Raw genomic sequence first — 21,878 nt, forward strand, 5'->3', positions numbered from 1 at the left:
CTCCGAAAAAGCTTTCCATCAATCTGGTAACTACAGCTTATCTCTTTTAATGTATCTGGCAAGTCCAGACAAGCTTTTCTAACAATCTGGCAACGATCCATCTATCGGGTACACCGTTCAAAAACACCCACCTCACTTATTGAATTAATAAAGCACTTTAGCAAAGACACCTCCCATACTTATCGATAGTTAGTCTATGCATGCGTATTTAGCGAATACGCGCTCCATGGATAGCTTAGACACTATCTATCATTAGCGAGTACTCCCTACAAAACCCTATCGATATATCGATAGCAGCGTAATTGGTCCTCTCACCTCTACGAACGAGACGAAGACGACGACGACGCAACTTGTAGCAGTAAAAATATTTATACGATTTGGCCGTGTTTAAACGAATTAACCAAACTAATAATCTATTAAATGCAAAGTGAAAATGTGAACGTTGTGTTTGCTTTCGAAATGACATCCATTTAAAATGCATTTCAACGCAATAGCTCGCTGTGAAAATTTCGTACAGGCAAAAAAGAGCCGATTTTTAGTGGAAGAAGAAGCAAAAGCAGCAGCAGCCGAACAGGCAGTAAAAGCAATCGTCAAATACACGGACAAAGCGCACGGTGAATGAAAGGCGTGTGAAGAGAAAACTTGCAAAAATTACACCAACAACTCTGCGGCGGCAGGCGAAAAAGTGTGTTTAGAAAAGAAATTAAAAACACACGCATATATACATGCACGCAAACACACACGCACACACTAACTAATAAACACACAAATGCAAATCGAAGCAAGAGAATTGGTGCAAAAAAGCTAAAAACAAAGTAAAATAGCGCGCGGTTTAATAATAAATAATTATATGTATGCGCGCAAAACATGTGAAGAGCCGGGGAGCCGCTAATACAAATACGAATACGAAAAATCAATGAGATTGTAATAAAATTCCGAATTCTCGCTATCGTTCCCTTCCTCTCTCGCCGCACTCGCTCCCGCTCTCTCACTGTCTCTTGTCTTGTCTTCTCTCTCGCGAACAGCAGCCTCTCGACTTGTGTTTGTGTTTCTTGTTGATTTTGTGATAAAATTGCAATCAGCCCCACACGACACTCGCCATAATAATAGTATTCAAAGAATTAGGGCGATCGAAAAACCAACAGTAATCAGTAAAAGGTGCGTATGCAACAGCAGCAACAATAACAACAAACGGCCATCTGTGAGGCTGTGCGTGCGCGTTTGTATGTGTGCGAGAGTGTGGCAAAAAGTAGAACGTGCGAGAGAAAAAGAAAACCCGCGTACCCAATTTGATGACGTCTTCAACTAGGCAACAACAATGAAGAAATATCGGCACTAATGTAGATTTTACTTATTTTTTTAATGTGTGTGAGAGCAGCGGCAGAAATGAGAGAGAAAGAGAGATGGACCGGTATTTTGTAGTCGCTGCAATTTGAAGTACCATAACCCTTTTTCTCAGCTTTTAACGATCACTGGTTTCAATAGCTTCCCATAGCCTGGTTTCATAATAAATTCCGATAAGACCTTCGGTTTAAAATGATAACAGCTGACAGCCCATAGTTTCGCTCTCTGTGTACATTTATCAGCTCACTTCAGGCCGTATTCAAATAATCGGTCGTACAGTTTTTCCCAGCCATTGGATATATTCTGTAGTGCCTAGTAACTGATGCACCTGTCCGCAGAGCCAATTGGTCTTATCGCCACGCGCCCTGTCTCTCGTGGTTGTCACTCAAACCACCCACTCGCTCCCGTACAGTGCCACCAACATTTGGAGCCCCCATTTGTACCCTCCACAGACGATTCGTGATTTAAAAGGTTATTTGACTGACAGACGGACATGCTGCCCGTTGGCTTTTTGCTACCTTTCTGTTCTAAGCTGAAAGGCCAAGAGCATCACCCACTCAGCGACGCATCAAAGTAGATTCACAAATATTTTCATCAAATGGGTAGTAGTTTATATAGTTGGCTAGCCAAAAATCCTATAAGTTGGATAATTTAATTTAATAAGGTGAACAACTTGCAGTGTAAACTTAAAACTTATAAAGTCTTATAAGTCTTATAAAGTCTTTAACTTACTAAAGCAGAATAATATTTATTTCAGGGTTTAAGAGACGAATAAATAAGAAAAAGTTTAGTTTATACGTTTTTTTTGCGCCTTTATATTTTAAGGCATGAGTAAAAAAACCTAAGACTTAAAATTTTTAGTACTTATAAATTCTTGAATAAGGAATGTTCAAATTATTAACCAAAACTTAAAAGAAAAATATAAGTGAAGTTAAAACATACATATCGATTTTAATGTTTCTTTTTTTAAATAAAGGTGGAACAAAAGTTTTGACCGTTAGTGTGGCACTTGTGCCGTTTTGTCGACAATGCGCGCGCTCCCTCTCTCGCACTCACGCAAGTACACTCGCACACACACTCTGCCGTGCTTCACACATGCACACGAAAATTTGCAACACACATACACACAAAGTGCTTCTCTCACTCATGCTCTCTTCTTTTCTCTCTCTCCCTCTGCTCTTTTTTTCTGTTTTTAGTGGTTGTGCAAGAAGAAGCAGCAACAATCAGGCAAAAAATACCTGAAAAAAATAAACGGTAAAACGAAGAAGTGGCGACACACACACAGCCGAAGAGTGCCCGCTAAAAAGTTTATTAACTAAAAATCCAAAAGTAAAGGCACACAGTGCGTTTTATTCCCCATAAGCAAAAGCCAAAGTCAAAATATATATTTTAATAAAAATGGTGGAAGTAATAGAGCGGCGGAGAACGGCTGCGTGAGCCCAAAGCGCGGCCAATTAAAAAACAACAACAGCAGTACACAGCAGTAGCAGCAGCCGCTAAAGAAGAAGAAGAAGAAGCAGAAGCTGAACCGAAAGAGGAGGAAACAGCAAGAGCCTCGAAAAAGTACATAAAAAAGTATAAAATTTAAATAAGGTGGAAGTTGTGTCGGTAGACAAAAAGCGAACTAGCGACGAAAAAGAGAGGCGAGAAAAGCTAAACTTAAACCGAAAGCCACCTTATCCAGGCGCAACAATAACAACAGCAGCAGTACCAGAAGCAGCCAAACATCATCACACAAACCTACAAAATGTACGGCAAATCAAAGACATCGGCGGTTCCATCGGACGCCCAGGCCCGAGAAAAGTTGGCCCTGTACGTGTACGAATATCTGCTGCACGTTGGCGCCCAGAAGGCGGCACAGACATTCCTCTCGGAGATCCGATGGGAGAAAAACATAACGCTGGGAGAGCCGCCGGGATTCCTGCACACTTGGTGGTGCGTCTTCTGGGACCTGTACTGTGCGGCACCGGAGCGCCGCGACCAGTGCGATCACAGCTCGGAGGCGAAGGCCTTCCATGACTACGGCTTCGTGAGCTCTGGTTATGGAGTGAACGGAATTGGACCAGGTGGCCCGCACAATGCCGGTGGACCAGCGCCTAGTCCTCTGGGACAGATGCCGCCAGGCGGCGATGGCGGTCCAATGGGTCCCGGCGGACCGATGGGGCCAAATTTCTTCCCCAACTCCACGATGCGACCGTCGCCGCCCACGCACGCCTCCAGTCCTCAGCCGCCTCCATCGCAGATGATGCCAGGCCAGCCGCCGTTCATGGGAGGACCCCGCTATCCGGGCGGACCACGGCCCGGCGTGCGTATGCAGGGCATGGGCAATGAGTTCAACGGACCGCCCGGCCAGCCCATGATGCCCAACAGCATGGATCCCACAAGGCCAGGCGGCGGGATGGGGCCAATGAATCCGCGAATGAATCCGCCCCGCGGCCCCGGCGGCATGGGACCCATGGGCTATGGCGGACCGGGAGGAATGCGCGGACCAGCACCCGGACCCGGTGGAATGCCGCCCATGGGCATGGGCGGAGCGGGCGGCAGACCGCCGCAATGGCAGCCCAATGCTTCAGCGCCCTTGAACGCGTATTCATCGTCATCGCCAGGAAACTATGGACCGGGACCCGGGTCGAATGGACCGCCGGGACCGGGGACGCCCATCATGCCGTCGCCGCAGGATAACACGCAAGGCGGACCAGTGGGTGGACCCGGCGACAGCATGTACGCCCTAATGAAGCCCGAATTCCCCATGGGCGGGGGACCGGACGGCGGAGGAGGTGGAGGCGGGCCCGGAGGCATGGGGCCAATGGGCGGCGGGCCCAACTCAATGGGCCCTGTACTTAATGGAGGCGGCGGACCGGACGGCTCCGGCCTGGACGGAATGAAGAATTCGCCGGCCAACGGCGGACCAGGGACGCCGCGAGAAGATTCCGGTAGCGGCATGGGCGACTACAATCTGGGAGGATTCGGCGGACCCGGCGAAAACGATCAGACGGAATCTGCGGCCATTCTGAAGATTAAGGAGAGCATGCACGAGGAGGCCAAGCGGTTCGAGAAAGACTCAGATCATCCGGACTACTTCATGCCATAACAACATCACCAGCAACAGCAGCAGCAGCATCAGCAGCATCTCAACACGGTGGCAGCCGCTGTGGCAGCTGTGGTGGCGGCTGCGGCGTCTAACGGATCGGCAGGCAGCTCCTCGGCCGCTTCCATAGCGGCTGCTGCTCTAGGAGCCGCCGCCTCCAATCTGCTTAGCAATGGCAACAACAATTTCTGAAGGCAAAACCCACACACCACAACACACACAGCAAATAAGAACGCGGTAGTAGAAATCCTTGATACATAAGCATAAAGTAATTAACATTTAACACATATATGAGAAATAGAGAAAAGCGAAACAAAAAAAAAAACAAAAAACAGAAAGCCCTTAACTATAATAGATTAAAGCAGCCAATGTAAAATTGTGAAAAGATCAAACGAACATATAAAAGCGTTCTGTTGCCACTGCCACTGTCCTTCTTGCCGTTGATTTTAGATTAGTTCGTTTCGTTGTTGTATTCTATGCTTAATTTTAATTTACGATCGAAAATTCAACTCTCAGAAAGGCAGAGAAGGACAAAGGGCAGTGGAGGGCAGAATGGAAGTGTTTCCCAGCAAAACTCGAGATAATACTGAAAAGTAAAGAAAACAAAAACCAAGCAAGCAAAAAAACAGTAATCCCAATGAACAAGCAAACACAGTCGGTCTTCTATAAGTCGAACTATAACTGGAAATACAAGTACAATTACAAAGCTAAATAGAAGTGATGTTTATGGTTCGAGTTATAGTAGTTCGACAGTATACTTAAAGTGATGTTAAACATGTATGCAACAAGTTAAGTAAGCCCTGTGTTAGTTTAGTTGTTGCAAACACTTACCTCACACAAAACTTATAAGATCCATTCGCCTGTCCCCTATTTATACCCATTCACTTGCTTATATAGAAACCCGAAATCATAATCACAGATCAATTGTTCGTTAAGCAAGGCAACAAATTGAAAGCAAGCATATGAATGGAATATTTATAATGATATGCATAATACCTAGTTGAGTATATAGTTAGCATTATTGGACTTGTATATGGATAGTCTGTAACCCACACTCATACACATGCACTCTTTCTGAACTGCTCCATTTTGCAAAATGGGCAATGTCTAGATCGTTTCGCTATGCCCAAATTTTATTCTTTTTGTTATTATTGTACAAATTGTAAACTTGGCACATTGTGGTCGTTTCTTTACGCTTTTCTGTTTTTTCTGTGTTTGTTTGTTCTATACATATTTGTTGTATTGTTTCGTGACTTTTTGTTTCTCTCATTTGTCGTATGCCTATGTATGTATTTATATTTTAACCAAACACTAAAATGAAAATCATTATTTAAGTTCCTTCCAAACGGCGAGCAATACCATTTGTATGAGATATGACACGATCTGTACGATTTCCCTTACTTTGGAGAGCGGCAACAGTTTTGCACTCGTTTCGATTTCCTCACGGCATTGTGTGTGCATTAGGGCAGCGAAAGAAAATTATATAGAAAGCTATATGTAAACATTATATATAGACAGAAACCGATACAGAAGTAGCCTATTGTATGCACTAATTTATTGCAAAATAGCTACGCGCATAACTATAAGATTTAGCTGTTTAATATGCATATAAAGTATATATTATATATTTCGTAAAGGCAGCAACAATTGTAGAAACATAACCTAAAGAAAAGTTTAATTCAAAATATCACACCTAACATGAATGCTGTACAAAACAAAAGTCTTAAAGTACATATAATATAAATAAAGCTATATACACATTGTATATGTCTGTGCTTGCATCCTTTTATTGATACAGCACATTTTGCATTCATAGAAGAAACCAACCAACCCGTATGGTAGAATTAGATTTGAACTAAGTTATAAGCCCTGCAACATAAACAAATCAAAAGGAATAAACATAAAGAAACCTATGGAATTTCTTTATAACAAACACACACACACATTGACACCCCACACACAAGAACACACGAATCAATTGATAAAATAATTTAACAAGATGAAATGGAAAAATCTATTTTAAATATTGTATATGTTTAATGTGTCGGAATTTAAAATATGAACGAAAGGAGGGAGAAATTTATAGTATGAGCTGCATGAATTATATCTAAATTATAGTATGGAATGCCGCATCAACGATGCGTCAAGCGAAACAACTTAAATAGTAACTAAGTTAAATTTATTACTAACGCTTAAGGTTTGAGCGTTTCAATTGCTGGATCTATATATAAACCACAAAATCTATGTATAATGGAGCGGAATTAAGTAAAACAAAGTATAAATCGCCCAAACCACAAATAACAAAAACAAAAAAATGGCAAAAAGTAACACAGAAAAATCGAAAAAAATGAAGGAAATACAAAAACCGATTGAATATGGAAATATGTTTGAATAAGTATTTTAGTGTTAATTATACAATTTACAAGTACACAACACAAACAAAAACAACAACAATATAATATAAAATGAAATAAAGTTTTAAAACAATATTTGTAAAAAGTAAAAAAAGAAGTAAAAGTGTAATATTTGGTTCCGTGGGGTTTTGTAGTTAATCCAAAAGATCGGATCATTGATCTTTCTTATATATATATATACGAATTTAAAGATTACCTACAGCGGTTTTAAATGAACGAAACGAATTCTGATGAGACTTAGATCATTTTTTATAAAGAGTAATCATAGCTTTGCTTCGATTTAGCCCCATTTCCATTGTTATTTGCAATCGCAGCACCATCAGTTGGACTATATCTCCTGATTTCTGTTCCCGCTGGCATTAATTGAACAATTTTGCTGCAGACGCGTGTGGCCGCCTATCTGGCTTTGGCTGCGGTTCTGGCCGAGACAATTGATCCGGCACACGCACATGGCTAATGAATGGACACCACCGGCCATTTGTAGAGCGAGGGAGTGAGGGATTGGTTGTCGGGGCAACCGGCCGTTCGATTGTGGCCCATACAAATTGAGATGGCTAATACACTCTCGCTGGACAATCGGACCGTACTGAGGTTGCGCTTGGCACTGCACAAAATCGATAGGTTGAAGAGTGTGGAGCAATGCGTCCGCCGCTGGAGAAATCTGGAAATCGAGTAGGGCCACTATTTCCATAAATGCAGCAAGGTGGCGTCCTGTTTCTACACTTGCATGGGTCTGATGCGGACAGTGGGAGGGGTCAATGCCGGAAGCGATGGGCCCTTGCCAGAGGAGGCGATATCCACGCTGAACCATTGCCCTACGTACAGACAAATCCCGGGTGTCGGAACGGGTGCAGGATCGGCGCCGGCCAAGCGAGTGCCCGTCCTATTCTCCACCAATCGTGGACTCTATTTGCGCTTGGCCCAGACACCTGCGGATCAGATGGAGGTGCTGACACTTCAGCCACGCGGACAGAACTACAACATCAGCTTCTGCGATCTGGAACGCTGGGTAAGTCCGGTTTGACAAGCTTTAATCCATATCTGATTACTGATCGCTTCCTGGCAGAGTACCAATCGGGCCAATGTGGTCAGCCTGGAGGACACCTTCACCATTCTACAGCAGCGTAACATGTCGCCGGAATCTCACAACTATCAGCCACGTCTGTGGAAAAACAATGTCAGCTACAGCCTGATGCACTGAACTGAAAGCACCTCAAATCATGAATCGTAAACAATAACAATAGTTTGTATGTAGAACTAATTAAAATCCTTTTTACTTTAAATAATCCCTAATACAGAGTTCTAAATCGATTTATAACCTAGTGGATGTGGGTGCAGCCCTTTAGGCTGAGTTGCTGGTCAGTGAAGCCATCAGAAATTCCATTTTATTAAGGAAGCTCTTGCCCTCGATTTTGTCGAATCTAACCTGGAAGGGAAGAAAAATACAAATGTATTAAGACCTTTTCCTGGATCATTTAAAAAAAGTACCCACCTCCTTAAAATTGCCGCCCAGATTCTCCCACAATTTCTCCGGTACAAGGGGACTGGGGAAGAAGTCCTGCCTTGGACTTCTCGCTATATAGACCTTTACATCGATCTGAGGATCACAGCGAATCTGAACTGCAATCATGCGATCGCTATTGGGAGAGGCCAGCAAGCAGGAACTGGCATTGCCCAGCGGCTCAACCTTTCCGATGCCCAAGTGGTTGCTGTTTGAAAGCACCGTCCAGGCCATACACCGGGCCAAACTGATGAGGCATGAGATCTGATGAGAGTTGATCTGGCAGAGAATCAGATCGCGCAGCTCCTGCGGTTCGTAGGAGAGCCGCATAACGCGTCCATCCCGACAAATACACTTCAGAGAGCGCTCTTTAACATGGATCACCAGCGAGGTGCGTCCAATGGCGTCGTATCCGTGCGTCACAATATTGATCTTGACACACGACATTGTGGGACTGTTCATGGCGTTCCAGTGAGACACAATCTGCGGGTCCTTAACATCCCTTGCCAGCGTGTCGAGCACGTACTGCGTCCGCTTACGCATAAATATGTGCTGCGCCTGAGCAATGATCTGCTCCAGTATGGTCTGCGACTTGGTCATGTCCAACAGCGTTTCTCGATCCGCAGCCATTGGACCGGCGACCATGCGTTTCTTCGTCGGTCCAAGTGGAGCACTGGCCGGGTGGGGAAACGGGTGATGCGAGTTCTTGTAGTGCACCTCACGCAGCAACTGGTGCAATGAGTGCTCCAGTACATGGTCGTGGTCGTTGATTGGAGCCGGCTGGCTGGAGTCGAAGGTAGTTGAGTGACACAGCGAGATAATCAACTGTATGTTGGGCAGCAGGGTAGCACGAATCTGATTACCAATTACCACATGTGGTATGGGTGCCTGCAGTTGGATGGCCTCGCGTGCCAACTGGGCAAATAGCTCCTTGCAAAAGAGCACGTTCTGGGCAAACTCCAGGGTCTTTTGCCAGACGCCCGTCTGAGCGGTTATATTGGGTCCATGGCCCATCAAATTTACCTGGGCGGTGCACAAGTCCTCCTGGTCTTTTTGGGTGATAACCTTAATGTAGGCTACGCCCTGTAATTCCGATGGGACAATAACCCGTAAAGCAGAGCTGGCTTTCAGTTGCATCCCGTTGTTACCGGAGGTGCTGCTGCTGCTGTTGTTGGAGGAACTGGGGGCATCATCATCAGCGGCCTCCTCCGCCTTGGTCACCTCAAAAGTACCGCTCATGCCGAACTTGGAGCCCGCAGTGCGGTAGCTGAGATCTCCTATAATCGCATTGGACACCTTCTTTAGACGCCAGTTTTGCCGCAGTCGCAGCAGTTCTATGTGAAAATCAGAGACATTCCGGCTTCTTTGTTCGCTGTGGGCATTTCGCAGCCGTTCAGCTCCACCCAGAAGGACCTGTGCCGCCTGCGAGATGGCCTTCTTTCGGCTGTAGACTTGGACAATTGGCTTGGTGTCGTCGGCTTCCTCCAGCAGGGGATCCAGAACGAGGTAACGCTTATCCTTGGCCACGGAGATCACATCGGACAGCACGCAAATCTCGGTGAGGGCATCCTTTAGCTTGTTGCGCACCGCGTCCCACGGCCACAAGCTCTCCTGGAACTGGGTGGCGTCCTTGTCCTCTTCGGTGGCCGCCGCCGCTGTCTTTTCCTCTTTCTTCAGGTCGTCCAGCGATGTTTTGCTGAAGTCTATGCGCGCCGCACATTTTGCCAAACTTTCGGACAAAGTCGGCGGCCTACGAATACAAACCAATAACATGTTCAAAACAGGGCTTGCTACTTCTTTGGTGAACTTACGGTTGATAACGTTCGGTGCCATCGTAGCCAATCTCACGAATCTGGTTCTCGCAAGTCGTTTCCACCGATATATTCACGGAATTGGACATTTTTAAGAAGGAAAACAAAACATTTGCAAAAAACCAAACCAAGATTTAGTGCTGGAAAACGCCTGAAGCCGGCAATCGATAGTCATACCGATAAATTTCTTCAGACTAGTGACGAAGGCAAATTTTAGTAAGTGCATTAAAAATGTACAAATATTAAGAATAAGTGTAGAAAAACTCAACTTTAAAAAATGTTTATAAGGTATAACTTAACTGCATTAATTTCCGAAGTGGTATAATTTTAAGAGGATATTTTGCAAATATAAAATGGTTAGTACATTTTTTAACAACGATTTTAAGATTGATTAAAATGTACTATCTTTTAAAGAGCAAAACATTTCGGAAAGCAACATGGCTACGACCATGTGTTCATTTACCTTTACCTGAAAAGTCAACCGCCTGCAAAAGTTTCTCCTACTAAAATTCCAAAGCAAATTTCATTAAATTAAGTTTTTCTACATATTTTTAGTTCCGTTTTTGGGTCCACCAATCCCTCTCCACTGTGCCTCGGGACATTGTTGCCACATATCGTCAATCGATAAGCTCGGACCGCGCCACTTTGCAACACTTAATCATTACTTTCATATTTTTGACTTCCCAAATCATTTCGAATTCCACTCCCGATCCTAGTTATGTTGTTTCTAAAGGACAAACGCTCCAAACTGGACTTGGCAGAGCACACGGTGATCATACCGAGCATCTGCGTGGGAAATGCAGCGCAGCTGGCCTGCGACCTGTTGATCGCATCCAAACAACTCCGGCGGATCGGGTCCCTGACCCATCCGGCCCTGATCCCAGTCTACGGACCCTCTGCCTACCAGCATGAGCCTAATGAAAAGGTCTCCTCCTGCGAACTGTACGAGGGCTCTCAGGATAAGCTAATGGTGGTCCAGTTCCGGGCTCCATGGGTCGCCCGCCACACAGCCAGTTTTCAGAGCGAACTGGTGGAGTTGCTCAAGGGCGCCCGCCGCGTGGTGATCCTAAGCGGTAGCTTCGGTTTTGAAAAACGTGTGATTGAGGAGTCGCCATGGGCATACCGCGCCAGCGATAACTTTAAAGAGGCTCATGCCGCTCAATTAGGCAACCAGGAGCTGATCAAGTGGAAGGAACACAAGGGTGAGGCAATCTATGGCGGCGGCAATGCGCTGCAACTGTTCAAATCGTTCGATGAGCAGCAGGTGCCCGTGATGCTGCTATTCCGCTATCTCCTCGAGGGTGACAACTCCACGGACGCTTCTCTGATCGTCCGAGAACTGAACGAGCTGTGCGAGGATTTCCTCCAGCTGCGCAATGGTGGCGACGGCAGTTTTAAGCTCACGGTGCCCAAGTCCTGGAACCTTCTTTTCGGCAACGATGTCACGGAACTTTTGTTTTAAGCGTTTATATATTTCACGGTGGCTTCAAATAAATCTTAATCTTTTGGTGTAGGATAAAAGAGATTGCTGGCTCTGTGCTCCCGGAAAAACTCGCTGCCATACTCCTGGTGATCCTGGCGCGTTGTTAGCGAGTGGCCAAAGTTTGGCTCTTCAGCATGCACACAGGCACCTAGCCAGGCGCTTAGACTGGGCTCATCCGACTCGTAGATGGAAAACTTCGATTGGAACGGACGCATCTCCAGCAGCTCCTTGGCGAGACGGTCCTTGAGGCCCTTAAACTGGGCACATCCACCGGTCAGGTAGACATGCTCCACCAGTCGCTGTTGCTCCTCGGCTGTAAAGAGCTTTAGCACGAAGGCTATCAATTCCGATAGACCCGCCTCCGAACAGCCAATCATGCTGGGCTGGAACAGGATCTCCGGCACGCGGATGTCCTCCACCCCAAAGTGCAGCTGATAGTTTTCCGCGGCAGTCTGGGCCTGGGCATTGGAGTTGCTAACATCGAAGTTGGCGTCATAATGACTCAGAATTTTCTCGAACTCCAGCAACTGTTCGTTATCCGCATCCGAGTCGCTGTCATCGTTATAGCGATTAATCCGCTTGTACACATCCCAGTCGTTGTCGTTCATCCCAAAGCCGTCATCTTCCTCCTCGCCGTTGGCCTTGCGCCGCTTCTCGCTTTTGGCCAGCGACGAGATGATGCGCATGCGCTGCTGGGCGGCATGAGTATGCCGTTTGGCCTGCTCCGAACGTTGCTGTTGGCGGGCCTGCTTACGCCCAAGTAGTTCCTCTCGCTTGCCATGAAGTTCGGCCAGCCAGTCCGCTTGGGAGACACCTGCTGGGGGCTTGGGCATTTTGTCCAACTTTTCCTGTTGCTTGCTGGGACGCGGGGCACTCTGTGCTCTGTCTTGGGCACGTTTAATACGCGAGTTTATGGTGGCAATAAGGGCATCCAAGTCCTCCAGCGTACCGATTTGTTGCTGTTGCAGGGCACGCTCAAATTTTTCCAGCTTTTGCTGTTCATACAGTTGCCTCAGCTTGTTATAGACAAACAACTGTTGCTCATCCTCGCGCAACTTCTCTCGCTCGCGGCGATTCTTGATTTCTAGCAGTCGGTGGGCCAGCTCCCGGCGTTTCTCCTGCTTTTGCTCAGCTGTAAGCAAAGCATTGGTGGCGGTCACCGCGTTGTAGGGCAGCTGAATTTTCATGATGTGCTCATCGTAGTAGTCCATTTGGGCCCACTTCACTAGCTCCTCCCTATAATCCACGGCAACGTGGCAGTGCTCATGGACCAGTTTTTCCATTCGACTGATAGTTATGGCATTCAGATGCACGGGATACTTCATTTGCATGAGCCGGAAAAGATAGGTGATAATGTGATAGCCACCCACATTCAGACGACGCACATGCTCCAATTGCAATTTTCCTCCGAGAACGGGAATTACATGGGTGGTGCTGTAGCCGAAGGAAATAAGCAGAGCATCTGATATCTGGGGGTGAAAAAATTTTGTTATATAGATGTTAACAGGGAGTACTTTTAGACAACCTTTTGACGCCTTTGCTGATAGTGCTCCCAGCTATAGAGAGCATCTATTCCGTAGGATACGGCCTTTATACCGTAACACTCGAAGAGCAGCTCGCTCATCTGCTGCCGGCAAAAGTTTGGATTGGCCAAGGCCTCTGTCAGCACAATTGGGTGATCAACCCTCTCCTGCCCCTCGAAACCCATCTTGGTGAATATGTAGTCGAAGATTTGCTCCTGATGATTCCAGTTAGTTATCACGTTCCGCTCGAAGGGACTCTTTAAATGGGCCCGCACCGCCTCGATGTTGGTTATGTCGTTGCCCACCTGGATTTCGGCAGGTGCCTCCACAACTGCCGGTTGTGCACCTTCGGAGGAGCCCTGTTGTAGAGCCTCCTTCTTGCGATCCTTGCGTGGCTTGGTCAGTACGTTGCGGAAACGCAGATCTGGCTCCTTTGAATCGCTCCAGCCCACGCGACACTCGTATGATCCATTGTCGATGACAAGGACACGTCTATCCGCCATTTCAATGGTTTATTATGCTAGTTTTCCTGCGACAAACGCTCAGTTTCGCTTCACACCTCGATTCGTAAACAAATGCGGTAAATCCAGTGTTGTAGAGTGCCATGACCTCCTGTCAAATAGAAGCAGGTGTGTTCTGGCTCTATGCGCTTCATTTTTACACTACTACTGTAACTTTTCGGTGATATATCAAAAATAAACGAATTGTATAAAAATTCCAATTCAATTTTTTACTACAGAAATAAACGAATTTTTCAAAAATTGTAATTAAGTAATACACTAAACAATAAGAATGTTTGTAGTAGAGGTAAAAATTCCTTCCGCAGACGTCCCAAACTCGGTAAGTCTTTAAAGATTTGTATTCTGGGCAAGTAAAACATATCTGAGCTTTATTTAAGTCTTCTTGCATTTGGTTTCTCTTCTAAAGATTCGTAAACAAGTCTGGTTAATCCAGTGTTTTAAAGTGTCGGCCTTACTGTAAAGAATATAAGCTTGGGCTTTACTGGTCTATAAAGTTCAATAAAAAAAACATTATCGAAGCAGTAAAACTTTTATTTATCCATTATTAAAGCAACTAAACCTGCTGTCTAAATTATCAAATTATTGTATTTTAACATAATAAAAAATGTTTGTCAAGGTGAAATTGGATTCCGACGAAAACTCGAGCGTGGTAAGCATCTTTAATAAAAAAATGTTCTACCGTATGTTAATAATATATTTACATACATGTATAAGTGGTCATCGTAAATGCTTTAGTAGTCTTATAGCGTGTTTTGATAGAATAATGCACTTTATATTCAAAAACCTAATCAGATGTATTTTTTCCATGCAAAGTCATGGCCATCTTGTAAAATTAGACCTAACGTTTTTGTCTACGCTTTATACTACAAAGTTCAAAGCTACAGTGCCGACTTGATAAAGTAAACTAGGAATTAAACACTAAATATGGAATGTGGGAGATCGTTAAAAATTCTCAATAATTTGTAAATACTTATGTAATATGGGCTTAATACGTTGCAATATAAATTTATTACTCATATCACAATTTCTTATATTTTTTAGAAGCCCCAAATGTTTGAAATTGAACAAACTGCGAACGTTTTAGATTTAAAAATGAAACTGGAGGCTTTGGTGGGGCTCCCCTTAAGCCGGCTAGAGATCCAAAACTTATCCAGGAATCTAGCAAATGATGAGAATCTGTCGGAATTGTTGCGGGTCAAGGAGCCTCGGGATTCAATAATGAAAATTAATGGATCAGCGTTTTCGCTATTAAATGGAAAGGCGTTTCTGGCGTTTTTGCAGTTTTACAATCGTTCCGAGGGCGATAGTCAGTTAAGCTTCCTAAACAGGCCATCAGATTCGATGTTATTGCCGGTCGATCGCCTGCCCCAATTTTGTGAAGTCTCGGATTCTCAAGATTCGACAATTTCTAGCATATCGGACAAGACAAACACCAGTTTTGAATCGGCCAGTACGAGCGCTAGTTCAGCGGGACGTAAAAGAAAGGCCAGACTTTCAGATGAAGAATCTGTTGCAAAAAGGTATGTTTAGTTAAAGAAATAATTCAAAATAATTCCAAATCAAATCTGACTCTAGTAACCAATAATGCCTATCACTTCTAAATAGGATAAGGAGCTCACCTTCCCCCAACGTGGTTAAAGTAGTTGCACAGAACGTGCTTTCTAATAATCAGGATGGAAAGATATCTACTTTTATCAATTCGAAAGCCATGATTTATGCCAAATCCTGTAAAAAAGAGCCTTCAGTGACTACTGAAGATTTCGACTACGAAGAGGAGCCAAATCCTCATTGCAAGGATAAGAGGGACTGCTGCACGCAGAATAAGTGTGGCATGCCAGATAATCGACCACCTTACGCGAAAACCATGCCGGAAAACCGTCGATATGGATTGGTCATCAGCAACGATGATAAAGACGCAGAAGGCGTGGACCAGGAGGCTCTAATGCGACAGTTCTTTAAATTGTTCGAAAACTGTGGAGTGCATAATTTGCACTTTAGTAGCTGTACATCAGTGGCGAAGTTTTGCGTAAACCTTCTGGTAGTTTGCGAAGATGACGAAACCGCAGACTGGGTCATTAGTGCTGTTGAAGGCGTCTGCCCACCACATACGTGCCTTCCTTTCATCAAGTTCTTCCGTCTAATAAGATGTACGTTTGTTCTTCCGTTGATCGTGCCTGGAAAACCTCTATGTTCGATTTTTGATTTGCTTGAGATGCAGAACTGCGGCATAGTCACACACAAATGGACCGTAATCGGCCGTACAATTCTCGATCCCTGCCAGGAGGACTTCAACGAAATGGCAGTATCCTCTTTGTGCGACAATGAACTAATAGAACTTTATATAGACGAGGACAGTAAGGAAATAATAGAAAACCAATGCTACAAACTAAAATACTGCTTTTGGCGACTTAAATTTGATTTTGAGTGTTAGTACTTGAAAAATTCTTAGTCTCCTTTCGATAAACTACAAAATCATGTAACAGTTACGATCGCACACTGTCTTGTGAGCTTCGCAACTTCGGGGAATACGTTTAAAATATATTTATAAGATTCGATAATAAGAGTAATTTATTGAAGTAGTTTTTGTTGATTGCGCATTGCGCAAAAGTGAAGCCGCTGAATTGTTAATAAAAAAATAGCTTTTGCTGAGCCCAAATATTTGGAAAAACCTATTTTGGTTAGATTTTTTGTCATTTTTAATGATTCAACTCCTTTCCAGATATTCGAATAATGGCTTTTTTAGAAAAGTGTACAGGAACTGCATTTCTAAGCCCATAACTTTTTTTTTACAAAAATCGGATTTTAAAGTGTCATACCTCTAAATGATTCTGGTTTAATTCTCTAAAATTCTGTGTATTCAACTTGGTTTGTATTTTGGGGTCGATTTTTCGTAATTTTTAATGATTTCGAAAAATGGCTTTGCAGAAAAGTGTCCCAGAACTGCACTTCTAAGCCCATAACTTTTCTTACAGAAATCGGATTTCAAATTGGCATGTTTCTAAATGATTGTGGTTTGATTCTCTAAAATTCTGTGTATTCAACTTGGTTTGTATTTTGGGTTCAATCTTTCGTAATTTTTTTATAGCAGAAAAGTGACATGCACTTCCAAGCTCATAACTTTTCTTACAGACATCCGATTTCAAAGTGGCATACTTCTAAATGATTATGGGTTAATTCTATAAAAATCAGTTTTTTAACTTGGTTTGTATGATATTTTTGGGTCGATTTTTCGTAATTTTTTATGATTTTCAAAAAAAGGGTTTGCAGAAAAGATTTCAAAAACTGCCTTCCTAAGTCCATATGTTTTCTTAAAAATGTATTTATAAATGACAGATTATTTTTAAGAATTATAGAATATTTAATTTTCTTTTCCTTTTTTTTTAGTTAAATGAAGTGTTTTATGAATCACCAGCAATGATTTTGGAAAGGAAAAAGTATTTTAATATTCGTGTGAAAAAAGCGCGCGAAAACGTGTAGAAAAATGACCGTATTCGCTTTTTGGCGGTCTAAGGCCGGACGGCAATTTGAGTCGGCCCGCGACGGTCACACTCGCAGAACCAGTGCCACAGGCAGCAGCGAAGAAAACCACCACCCGAGGATTAACGGATAGGAGCCTGCCTCTCGGCAGCAGCAGCCACTTCACATGGAAGCCATCGACATAGTGCGCCTGGAGGAGGCCGTCGTCTCCTTCTACCGCTCCAACTCGCAGAACCAGGCGATCACCCACGAATGGCTCACGGATGCTGAGGCCAGTCCGCAGGCCTGGCAGTTTTCCTGGCAGCTAATGCAGCTCGGCAAGGTGAGTACCCCGCAGGACCTGCGCATCAATGCATCAATTGCCCGGATATGTATACTCATGCACCTACCTCCCACCCATGCAACACCCACCAACCCAACCGCACACGCAGAGTCAGGAGGTGCAGTTCTTCGGCGCCATTACCCTGCACTCCAAGCTGATGAAACACTGGCATGAGGTGCCGCCCGAGAATCGGGAGGAGTTGAAGCAGAAGATCCTCGAATCCATCGTCCGTTTTGCCGGCGGGCCGAAGATCGTCCTGAACCGACTTTGCATCTCGCTGGGCGCCTACATAGTCCACATGCTGGGCGATTGGCCGGGCGCTATTGAGGAGGTGATCAACACGTTCCAGAACCAGCGGATGCCCAATGTAAACGCCGATGTCCAGCTGTGGATCATGTTGGAGGTGTTGCAGGCCATCCCCGAGGAGGCACAGGTCATCCACACCTCTGTCAAGCGGGTGACGCTGCGCGCCGAGATCGGCAAGCGGGTGCCTCTGGTCCTCCAGACCGTCGAGCGGTATCTCAAGCTGCAGATGAACCGCGTCTGGGACGTCGAGACCTACAGCAACATGAACAGGGCTGTCAAGTGCGTTGGCACGTGGATCAAGTAAGTGGCATCCAGAAGCGCCATCGATCATTTTAGCTTACTGGGCAGATGGTAGAATAATTTTGGTTGACAACTTTTATTTCTTATCTGTCCTATTAGCAAAGATGTAGGCAAGCCGATGATGTTTTTACAAAATAGTTTCAATTGGGTCTTCTGAAAAGAATCATTCGTACACATAATGTTTAATTCCTTTTATGAAATCAAATATGTTCATAATTAGTTTTTCTTTGTTGTATATTTGTTAACTCAAAGTACATGTATTTATCGATAGAAAATAATTGGGTTTTAAATTTAAAATATATATGTATTTAAATGTATATAAAGCTAGTTGGCCTTCCGCTCTTCTAAAATGAAATGTATTTGTTATGACCGTCACTAAGAAGAATCTTAGCAAAAGAATATTTTTTCGATAGGTGAACAATTAACTATTATGGATAATTATTGTATTATTATTGTATTGTTATGAAAAACCTTCTAAGTGTTCTTTCATTCACAGAAACATTGGCTATTCCATCGAGGGCTGCGTAACGATCACCGCTGTGCTGCTGGAAGTGGTTCACAAGTGCTACTGGCCATGTATTCACGCCGGCGATGGCTGCATGACCGCCGATGAGAACGAGCTGGCCGAGTCGTGTCTAAAGACGATGGTGAACATCATTATCCAGCCGGACTGCCACAACTTTCCGAAGACGGCGTTTGTGCTTATCAAGATGTTTCTTGACTCTTTGGCTGAAATAACAAAGACGGAGTGGAAGCGGGAAAATGACAACGAGGACATCATCGTGCACATATACATGCTATTCGTGTCCTCCGTAGAGCGGCACTCGACGCTGCTGCTCAGCGGTATCACATCCTCGGATCCGGAACTATCCGTGCTGGTACATCGCATCGTCCAAGAAATTCTGCACTGCACCGACAAGCCGGGCATCTACCCCGTGGAGGAGTCCTGCAGCACCATGGCCCTGGCCTTCTGGTATATGCTGCAGGACGAGGTGTTCGCCATGCAAAACGACGAGCAGAAGCACAAATGCTGGGAGTATATTAAACCATTGTACGCCCATCTCACTAGGATTCTTGTGAGGAAGTCGGAACAGCCAGACGAAAAATCATTGGCCAAATGGAACTCGGACGATTTGGAGTGCTTTAGATGCTATAGGCAGGATATATCTGATACCTTTGTGAGTGGTTAATGCAGTTAATCGAACTCTTTGTAATTCCAACCAAATATTGGAGTATTTAGATTGTTCCACCACTTGTTATGCGGAATTAAAACTTTTATCTTACTCTCTTAGATGTACTGCTACGATGTACTGAACGATTATATCCTGGAGATCTTAGCCGCTATGCTGGACGAGGCTATTGCCGATCTGCAAAGACACCCAACACACTGGACCAAACTGGAGGCCTGCATCTACTCCTTCCAATCGGTGGCTGAGCACTTCGGCGGGGAAGAATCGCGCCAAATACCGAGACTAATGCGAGTGCTGGCCGAGATACCTTACGAGAAGCTAAATGTCAAGCTATTGGGCACAGCCCTGGAAACAGTTGGCTCGTATTGCAATTGGCTGATGGAGAACCCTGCGTACATTCCGCCAGCCATCAACCTGCTAGTCCGCGGCCTAAACTCCTCGATGTCCGCCCAAGCCACGCTCGGCCTAAAAGAATTATGCCGGGACTGTCAACTACAGCTTAAACCATATGCGGATCCGCTCTTGAACGCTTGCCATGCCTCTCTGAATACGGGACGCATGAAGAACTCGGATTCGGTGCGGCTAATGTTCAGCATCGGAAAGCTGATGAGCCTGTTGCAGCCGGAAGAGATACCCAAGTATTTGGATATTATTGTCAGTCCCTGCTTCGAGGAGCTACAGGCCATTTGTCAAGCTGAGTCGGTAAGTAAATATGATATTTTGTTTTATTTTATTTAATCAAGACAGAAATCTATTTAAAATCAATTTTAGAATTATTCTGGTACAGCTCTATTAGATTTTTGTAGTCAACATTCAACATTAATTGACAATTTTTTTTAATCCTGCAGAAAACTCCTGCTGCTCGCATACGCACCATCTTCCGGCTTAATATGATCTCCACCCTTTTTTCTTCGCTCAACACGGATGTCGATGATGAGTCAAAGGCACTGCCAATTGTTCAACCAGTTCTCCTCGTCATGCAGCGAACTATGCCAATCTTTAAAAGAATCGCTGAGATGTGGGTGGAGGAGATTGATGTCCTAGAGGTAAGAGAATCAACCAGCAGGTGTTAAACAAGATGGAATAATTTGATCGTTTTTGTAGGCCGCTTGCAGTGCCATGAAGCATGCGATCATGAATTTGCGAAGCAGTTTCCAGCCAATGTTGCAGGATCTATGCCTCTTTATTGTTGCCAGCTTTCAGACCCGATGCTGTGCACCAACTCTGGAGATATCCAAAACGGTAAGATTTTTTAAGTTAAAAAATTGATTATAGGCTATAATACAATACTTTGTTCCAGGCCATTGTCATGTTCTTTAAGGACGAGGGCTGCAAGCCGCTGATGCAGCAACTTTTGAGGGAGTTTATACAGCACAGCTTTAAGCTTTTTGAGAGCACTCCCGAACAGAACTTCTCCAACATTTCGGACACTATGGAAACTTTCTTCGGCTGTCTGTCGCAGATCGTGAAGAAAATTCCGCAGGTCTTGGAAGACAAGACATTGGCTTACGATCGTCTCGTGTTTTACGCGCAGCGGGGAATGACATTGCCGGAGAGTGGAGCTATACGGAATAGTATCCAGTTTCTCACCCACTTTGTAATGCAGTCGCGCAACCATCCCCACGTCACCGACGTCGTCCTGGCAACAGGCGAACAGACCCTCTATACGACAATGATGTGCGTAGGGTATCTTACGCCGCGATCGCAGGTTGACAAGTTTGCAGACATCCTTCTCGCCATGAACAAGAAATACCCCGCTGAAATGGCCGTTTGGATGAAATCCTTAATGGCAACGCCCAATTTCCCCACCCAGCTTATAACGGACGTGGATAAAACGCGTTACACAGCTCTTATAGTCAAGTGAGTGAGGCTTAAACCCTTTAGTATTGATCTTTATATCGATCTTATTTATATTCTTTAAATAACTTTCCACAGGGAAAAGGTCAACAAGAGGTTATTGCAACAGCATCTATCCGAAATGGCTATAAAGACGCGAGGACTCACCGAGAAATTTCAGTGAATGTAAAATTATGCAATAAGTGGCCAAATCACATCTCTATCCATCCGGATTCTGATCTAGTTTTTGTAATTGTATTTAATTTGTAATTAGGCAGCTCTGTAAATGTTCCTCAATCTTAAGTTTTGCCACCAGGCATAGGTTCAATTAGTTTTCCTATTTCTTTTTTGGAAAAACTGCTTTGCTCTCGACTTGATAAACTTTTATTTATAATTTTACAAAATTACATGCTTCATTTACAATTTGCATATATATTTTTTAAAGGGTGTATAACTCATTTATTTATTGTTTTCACTTTTAGTAAATATTTTGTAATTTTTTTATATATAATTCTTATATTGAAAAGTTTGATTTTCACCATTTCCTGTATGAAAAAATCTGCCTTTCTAAGAATTATTTTCCCTTTACCTTTCCACATTTTTATTGTTTTGCAATTTTCCACATTGTGTATGTATCTATAATGCCAAAAATATGTAAATACATCTCTTTATATAATATATATTTGTGTCTATAGCTAAACTGAAGCCTTTCGTTTTCTTGGCGTGTACAGCACTTGGTAGTGGTAGCAAAACTTTTGATCT

General features: G+C 44.1%; 7 protein-coding genes across 9 annotated transcripts; 5 read left to right on the plus strand and 2 right to left on the minus strand.

Annotated features, from left to right (window-relative positions):
• Window positions 1-314: 314 nt before the first annotated feature.
• On the plus strand, window positions 315-6,714 carry LOC108043696 (single-stranded DNA-binding protein 2). The gene is made up of 2 exons (XM_017122505.2): window positions 315-1,158; window positions 2,541-6,714. Exon 2 carries the CDS (start codon window positions 3,092-3,094, stop codon window positions 4,433-4,435), a length of 1,344 nt encoding a protein of 447 aa, XP_016977994.1. The 5' UTR covers window positions 315-1,158; window positions 2,541-3,091; the 3' UTR covers window positions 4,436-6,714.
• A 724-nt stretch (window positions 6,715-7,438) lies between these two features.
• Window positions 7,439-8,122, plus strand: LOC108043695. 2 transcript variants are annotated; one of them, XM_017122502.2, is made up of 2 exons: window positions 7,439-7,855; window positions 7,913-8,122. In XM_017122502.2, the coding sequence occupies exons 1-2, from the start codon at window positions 7,574-7,576 to the stop codon at window positions 8,045-8,047; spliced, it is 417 nt and encodes a 138-aa protein (XP_016977991.1). In that variant the 5' UTR covers window positions 7,439-7,573; the 3' UTR covers window positions 8,048-8,122. The 2 variants fall into 2 exon arrangements, with proteins under 2 accessions (XP_016977991.1, XP_016977992.1); XM_017122503.1 differs by having other exon boundaries at window positions 7,439-7,859; window positions 7,913-7,992.
• LOC108043691 (mediator of RNA polymerase II transcription subunit 17) lies at window positions 8,095-10,313 on the minus strand. The gene is made up of 3 exons (XM_017122498.2): window positions 10,159-10,313; window positions 8,339-10,097; window positions 8,095-8,272 (listed from the first exon to the last, which is right to left on the minus strand). Exons 1-3 carry the CDS (start codon window positions 10,245-10,247, stop codon window positions 8,189-8,191), a joined length of 1,932 nt encoding a protein of 643 aa, XP_016977987.1. The 5' UTR covers window positions 10,248-10,313; the 3' UTR covers window positions 8,095-8,188.
• A 328-nt stretch (window positions 10,314-10,641) lies between these two features.
• Window positions 10,642-11,683, plus strand: LOC108043694 (proteasome assembly chaperone 2). Its single transcript, XM_017122501.2, has one exon. The coding sequence runs from the start codon at window positions 10,877-10,879 to the stop codon at window positions 11,618-11,620; it is 744 nt and encodes a 247-aa protein (XP_016977990.1). The 5' UTR covers window positions 10,642-10,876; the 3' UTR covers window positions 11,621-11,683.
• Window positions 11,610-13,747, minus strand: LOC108043690 (actin-related protein 5). Its single transcript, XM_017122497.2, has 2 exons — window positions 13,167-13,747; window positions 11,610-13,110 (listed from the first exon to the last, which is right to left on the minus strand). Exons 1-2 carry the CDS (start codon window positions 13,665-13,667, stop codon window positions 11,656-11,658), a joined length of 1,956 nt encoding a protein of 651 aa, XP_016977986.1. The 5' UTR covers window positions 13,668-13,747; the 3' UTR covers window positions 11,610-11,655.
• Window positions 13,748-13,832: 85 nt separating this feature from the next.
• On the plus strand, window positions 13,833-16,357 carry LOC108043692. Of its 2 annotated transcripts, none has more exons than XM_017122499.2 (3): window positions 13,833-14,004; window positions 14,727-15,205; window positions 15,291-16,357. In XM_017122499.2, exons 1-3 carry the CDS (start codon window positions 13,957-13,959, stop codon window positions 16,114-16,116), a joined length of 1,353 nt encoding a protein of 450 aa, XP_016977988.1. In that variant the 5' UTR covers window positions 13,833-13,956; the 3' UTR covers window positions 16,117-16,357. The 2 variants fall into 2 exon arrangements, with proteins under 2 accessions (XP_016977988.1, XP_016977989.1); XM_017122500.2 differs by lacking the exon at window positions 13,833-14,004 and adding an exon at window positions 14,155-14,334.
• Window positions 16,358-17,235: 878 nt separating this feature from the next.
• LOC108043686 (importin-13) lies at window positions 17,236-21,816 on the plus strand. Its single transcript, XM_017122489.2, has 8 exons — window positions 17,236-17,484; window positions 17,594-18,090; window positions 18,587-19,268; window positions 19,383-19,982; window positions 20,129-20,326; window positions 20,385-20,522; window positions 20,581-21,140; window positions 21,216-21,816. Exons 1-8 carry the CDS (start codon window positions 17,329-17,331, stop codon window positions 21,298-21,300), a joined length of 2,916 nt encoding a protein of 971 aa, XP_016977978.1. The 5' UTR covers window positions 17,236-17,328; the 3' UTR covers window positions 21,301-21,816.
• The last annotated feature ends 62 nt before the right edge of the window (window positions 21,817-21,878 follow it).

This window comes from Drosophila rhopaloa, unplaced genomic scaffold (assembly GCF_018152115.1).
Source record: "Drosophila rhopaloa isolate 14029-0021.01 unplaced genomic scaffold, ASM1815211v1 contig_178, whole genome shotgun sequence".
Classification (NCBI taxonomy): Eukaryota; Metazoa; Arthropoda; class Insecta; order Diptera; family Drosophilidae; genus Drosophila; species Drosophila rhopaloa.

What these genes read in the sequence shown, in the direction of transcription:
- LOC108043696 (XM_017122505.2), top strand. Translation starts at nt 3,092, where the DNA reads ATGTACGGCAAATCAAAGACATCGGCGGTTCCATCGGACGCCCAGGCC.
- LOC108043695 (XM_017122502.2), top strand. Translation starts at nt 7,574, where the DNA reads ATGGGTCTGATGCGGACAGTGGGAGGGGTCAATGCCGGAAGCGATGGG. An exon ending in TCTGCGATCTGGAACGCTGG is followed by an intron (nt 7,856 to 7,912) that starts GTAAGTCCGGTT and finishes GCTTCCTGGCAG; the next exon opens with AGTACCAATCGGGCCAATGT.
- LOC108043691 (XM_017122498.2), bottom strand. Translation starts at nt 10,247, where the DNA reads ATGTCCAATTCCGTGAATATATCGGTGGAAACGACTTGCGAGAACCAG. An exon ending in GGCACCGAACGTTATCAACC is followed by an intron (nt 10,098 to 10,158) that starts GTAAGTTCACCA and finishes TTGTATTCGTAG; the next exon opens with GCCGCCGACTTTGTCCGAAA. An exon ending in TGGGCGGCAATTTTAAGGAG is followed by an intron (nt 8,273 to 8,338) that starts GTGGGTACTTTT and finishes CTTCCCTTCCAG; the next exon opens with GTTAGATTCGACAAAATCGA.
- LOC108043694 (XM_017122501.2), top strand. Translation starts at nt 10,877, where the DNA reads ATGTTGTTTCTAAAGGACAAACGCTCCAAACTGGACTTGGCAGAGCAC.
- LOC108043690 (XM_017122497.2), bottom strand. Translation starts at nt 13,667, where the DNA reads ATGGCGGATAGACGTGTCCTTGTCATCGACAATGGATCATACGAGTGT. An exon ending in ATCAGCAAAGGCGTCAAAAG is followed by an intron (nt 13,111 to 13,166) that starts GTTGTCTAAAAG and finishes TTTCACCCCCAG; the next exon opens with ATATCAGATGCTCTGCTTAT.
- LOC108043692 (XM_017122499.2), top strand. Translation starts at nt 13,957, where the DNA reads ATGTTTGTAGTAGAGGTAAAAATTCCTTCCGCAGACGTCCCAAACTCG. An exon ending in CCGCAGACGTCCCAAACTCG is followed by an intron (nt 14,005 to 14,726) that starts GTAAGTCTTTAA and finishes TATATTTTTTAG; the next exon opens with AAGCCCCAAATGTTTGAAAT. An exon ending in GAAGAATCTGTTGCAAAAAG is followed by an intron (nt 15,206 to 15,290) that starts GTATGTTTAGTT and finishes ACTTCTAAATAG; the next exon opens with GATAAGGAGCTCACCTTCCC.
- LOC108043686 (XM_017122489.2), top strand. Translation starts at nt 17,329, where the DNA reads ATGGAAGCCATCGACATAGTGCGCCTGGAGGAGGCCGTCGTCTCCTTC. An exon ending in CCATTTGTCAAGCTGAGTCG is followed by an intron (nt 19,983 to 20,128) that starts GTAAGTAAATAT and finishes TTAATCCTGCAG; the next exon opens with AAAACTCCTGCTGCTCGCAT. An exon ending in TACACAGCTCTTATAGTCAA is followed by an intron (nt 21,141 to 21,215) that starts GTGAGTGAGGCT and finishes AACTTTCCACAG; the next exon opens with GGAAAAGGTCAACAAGAGGT.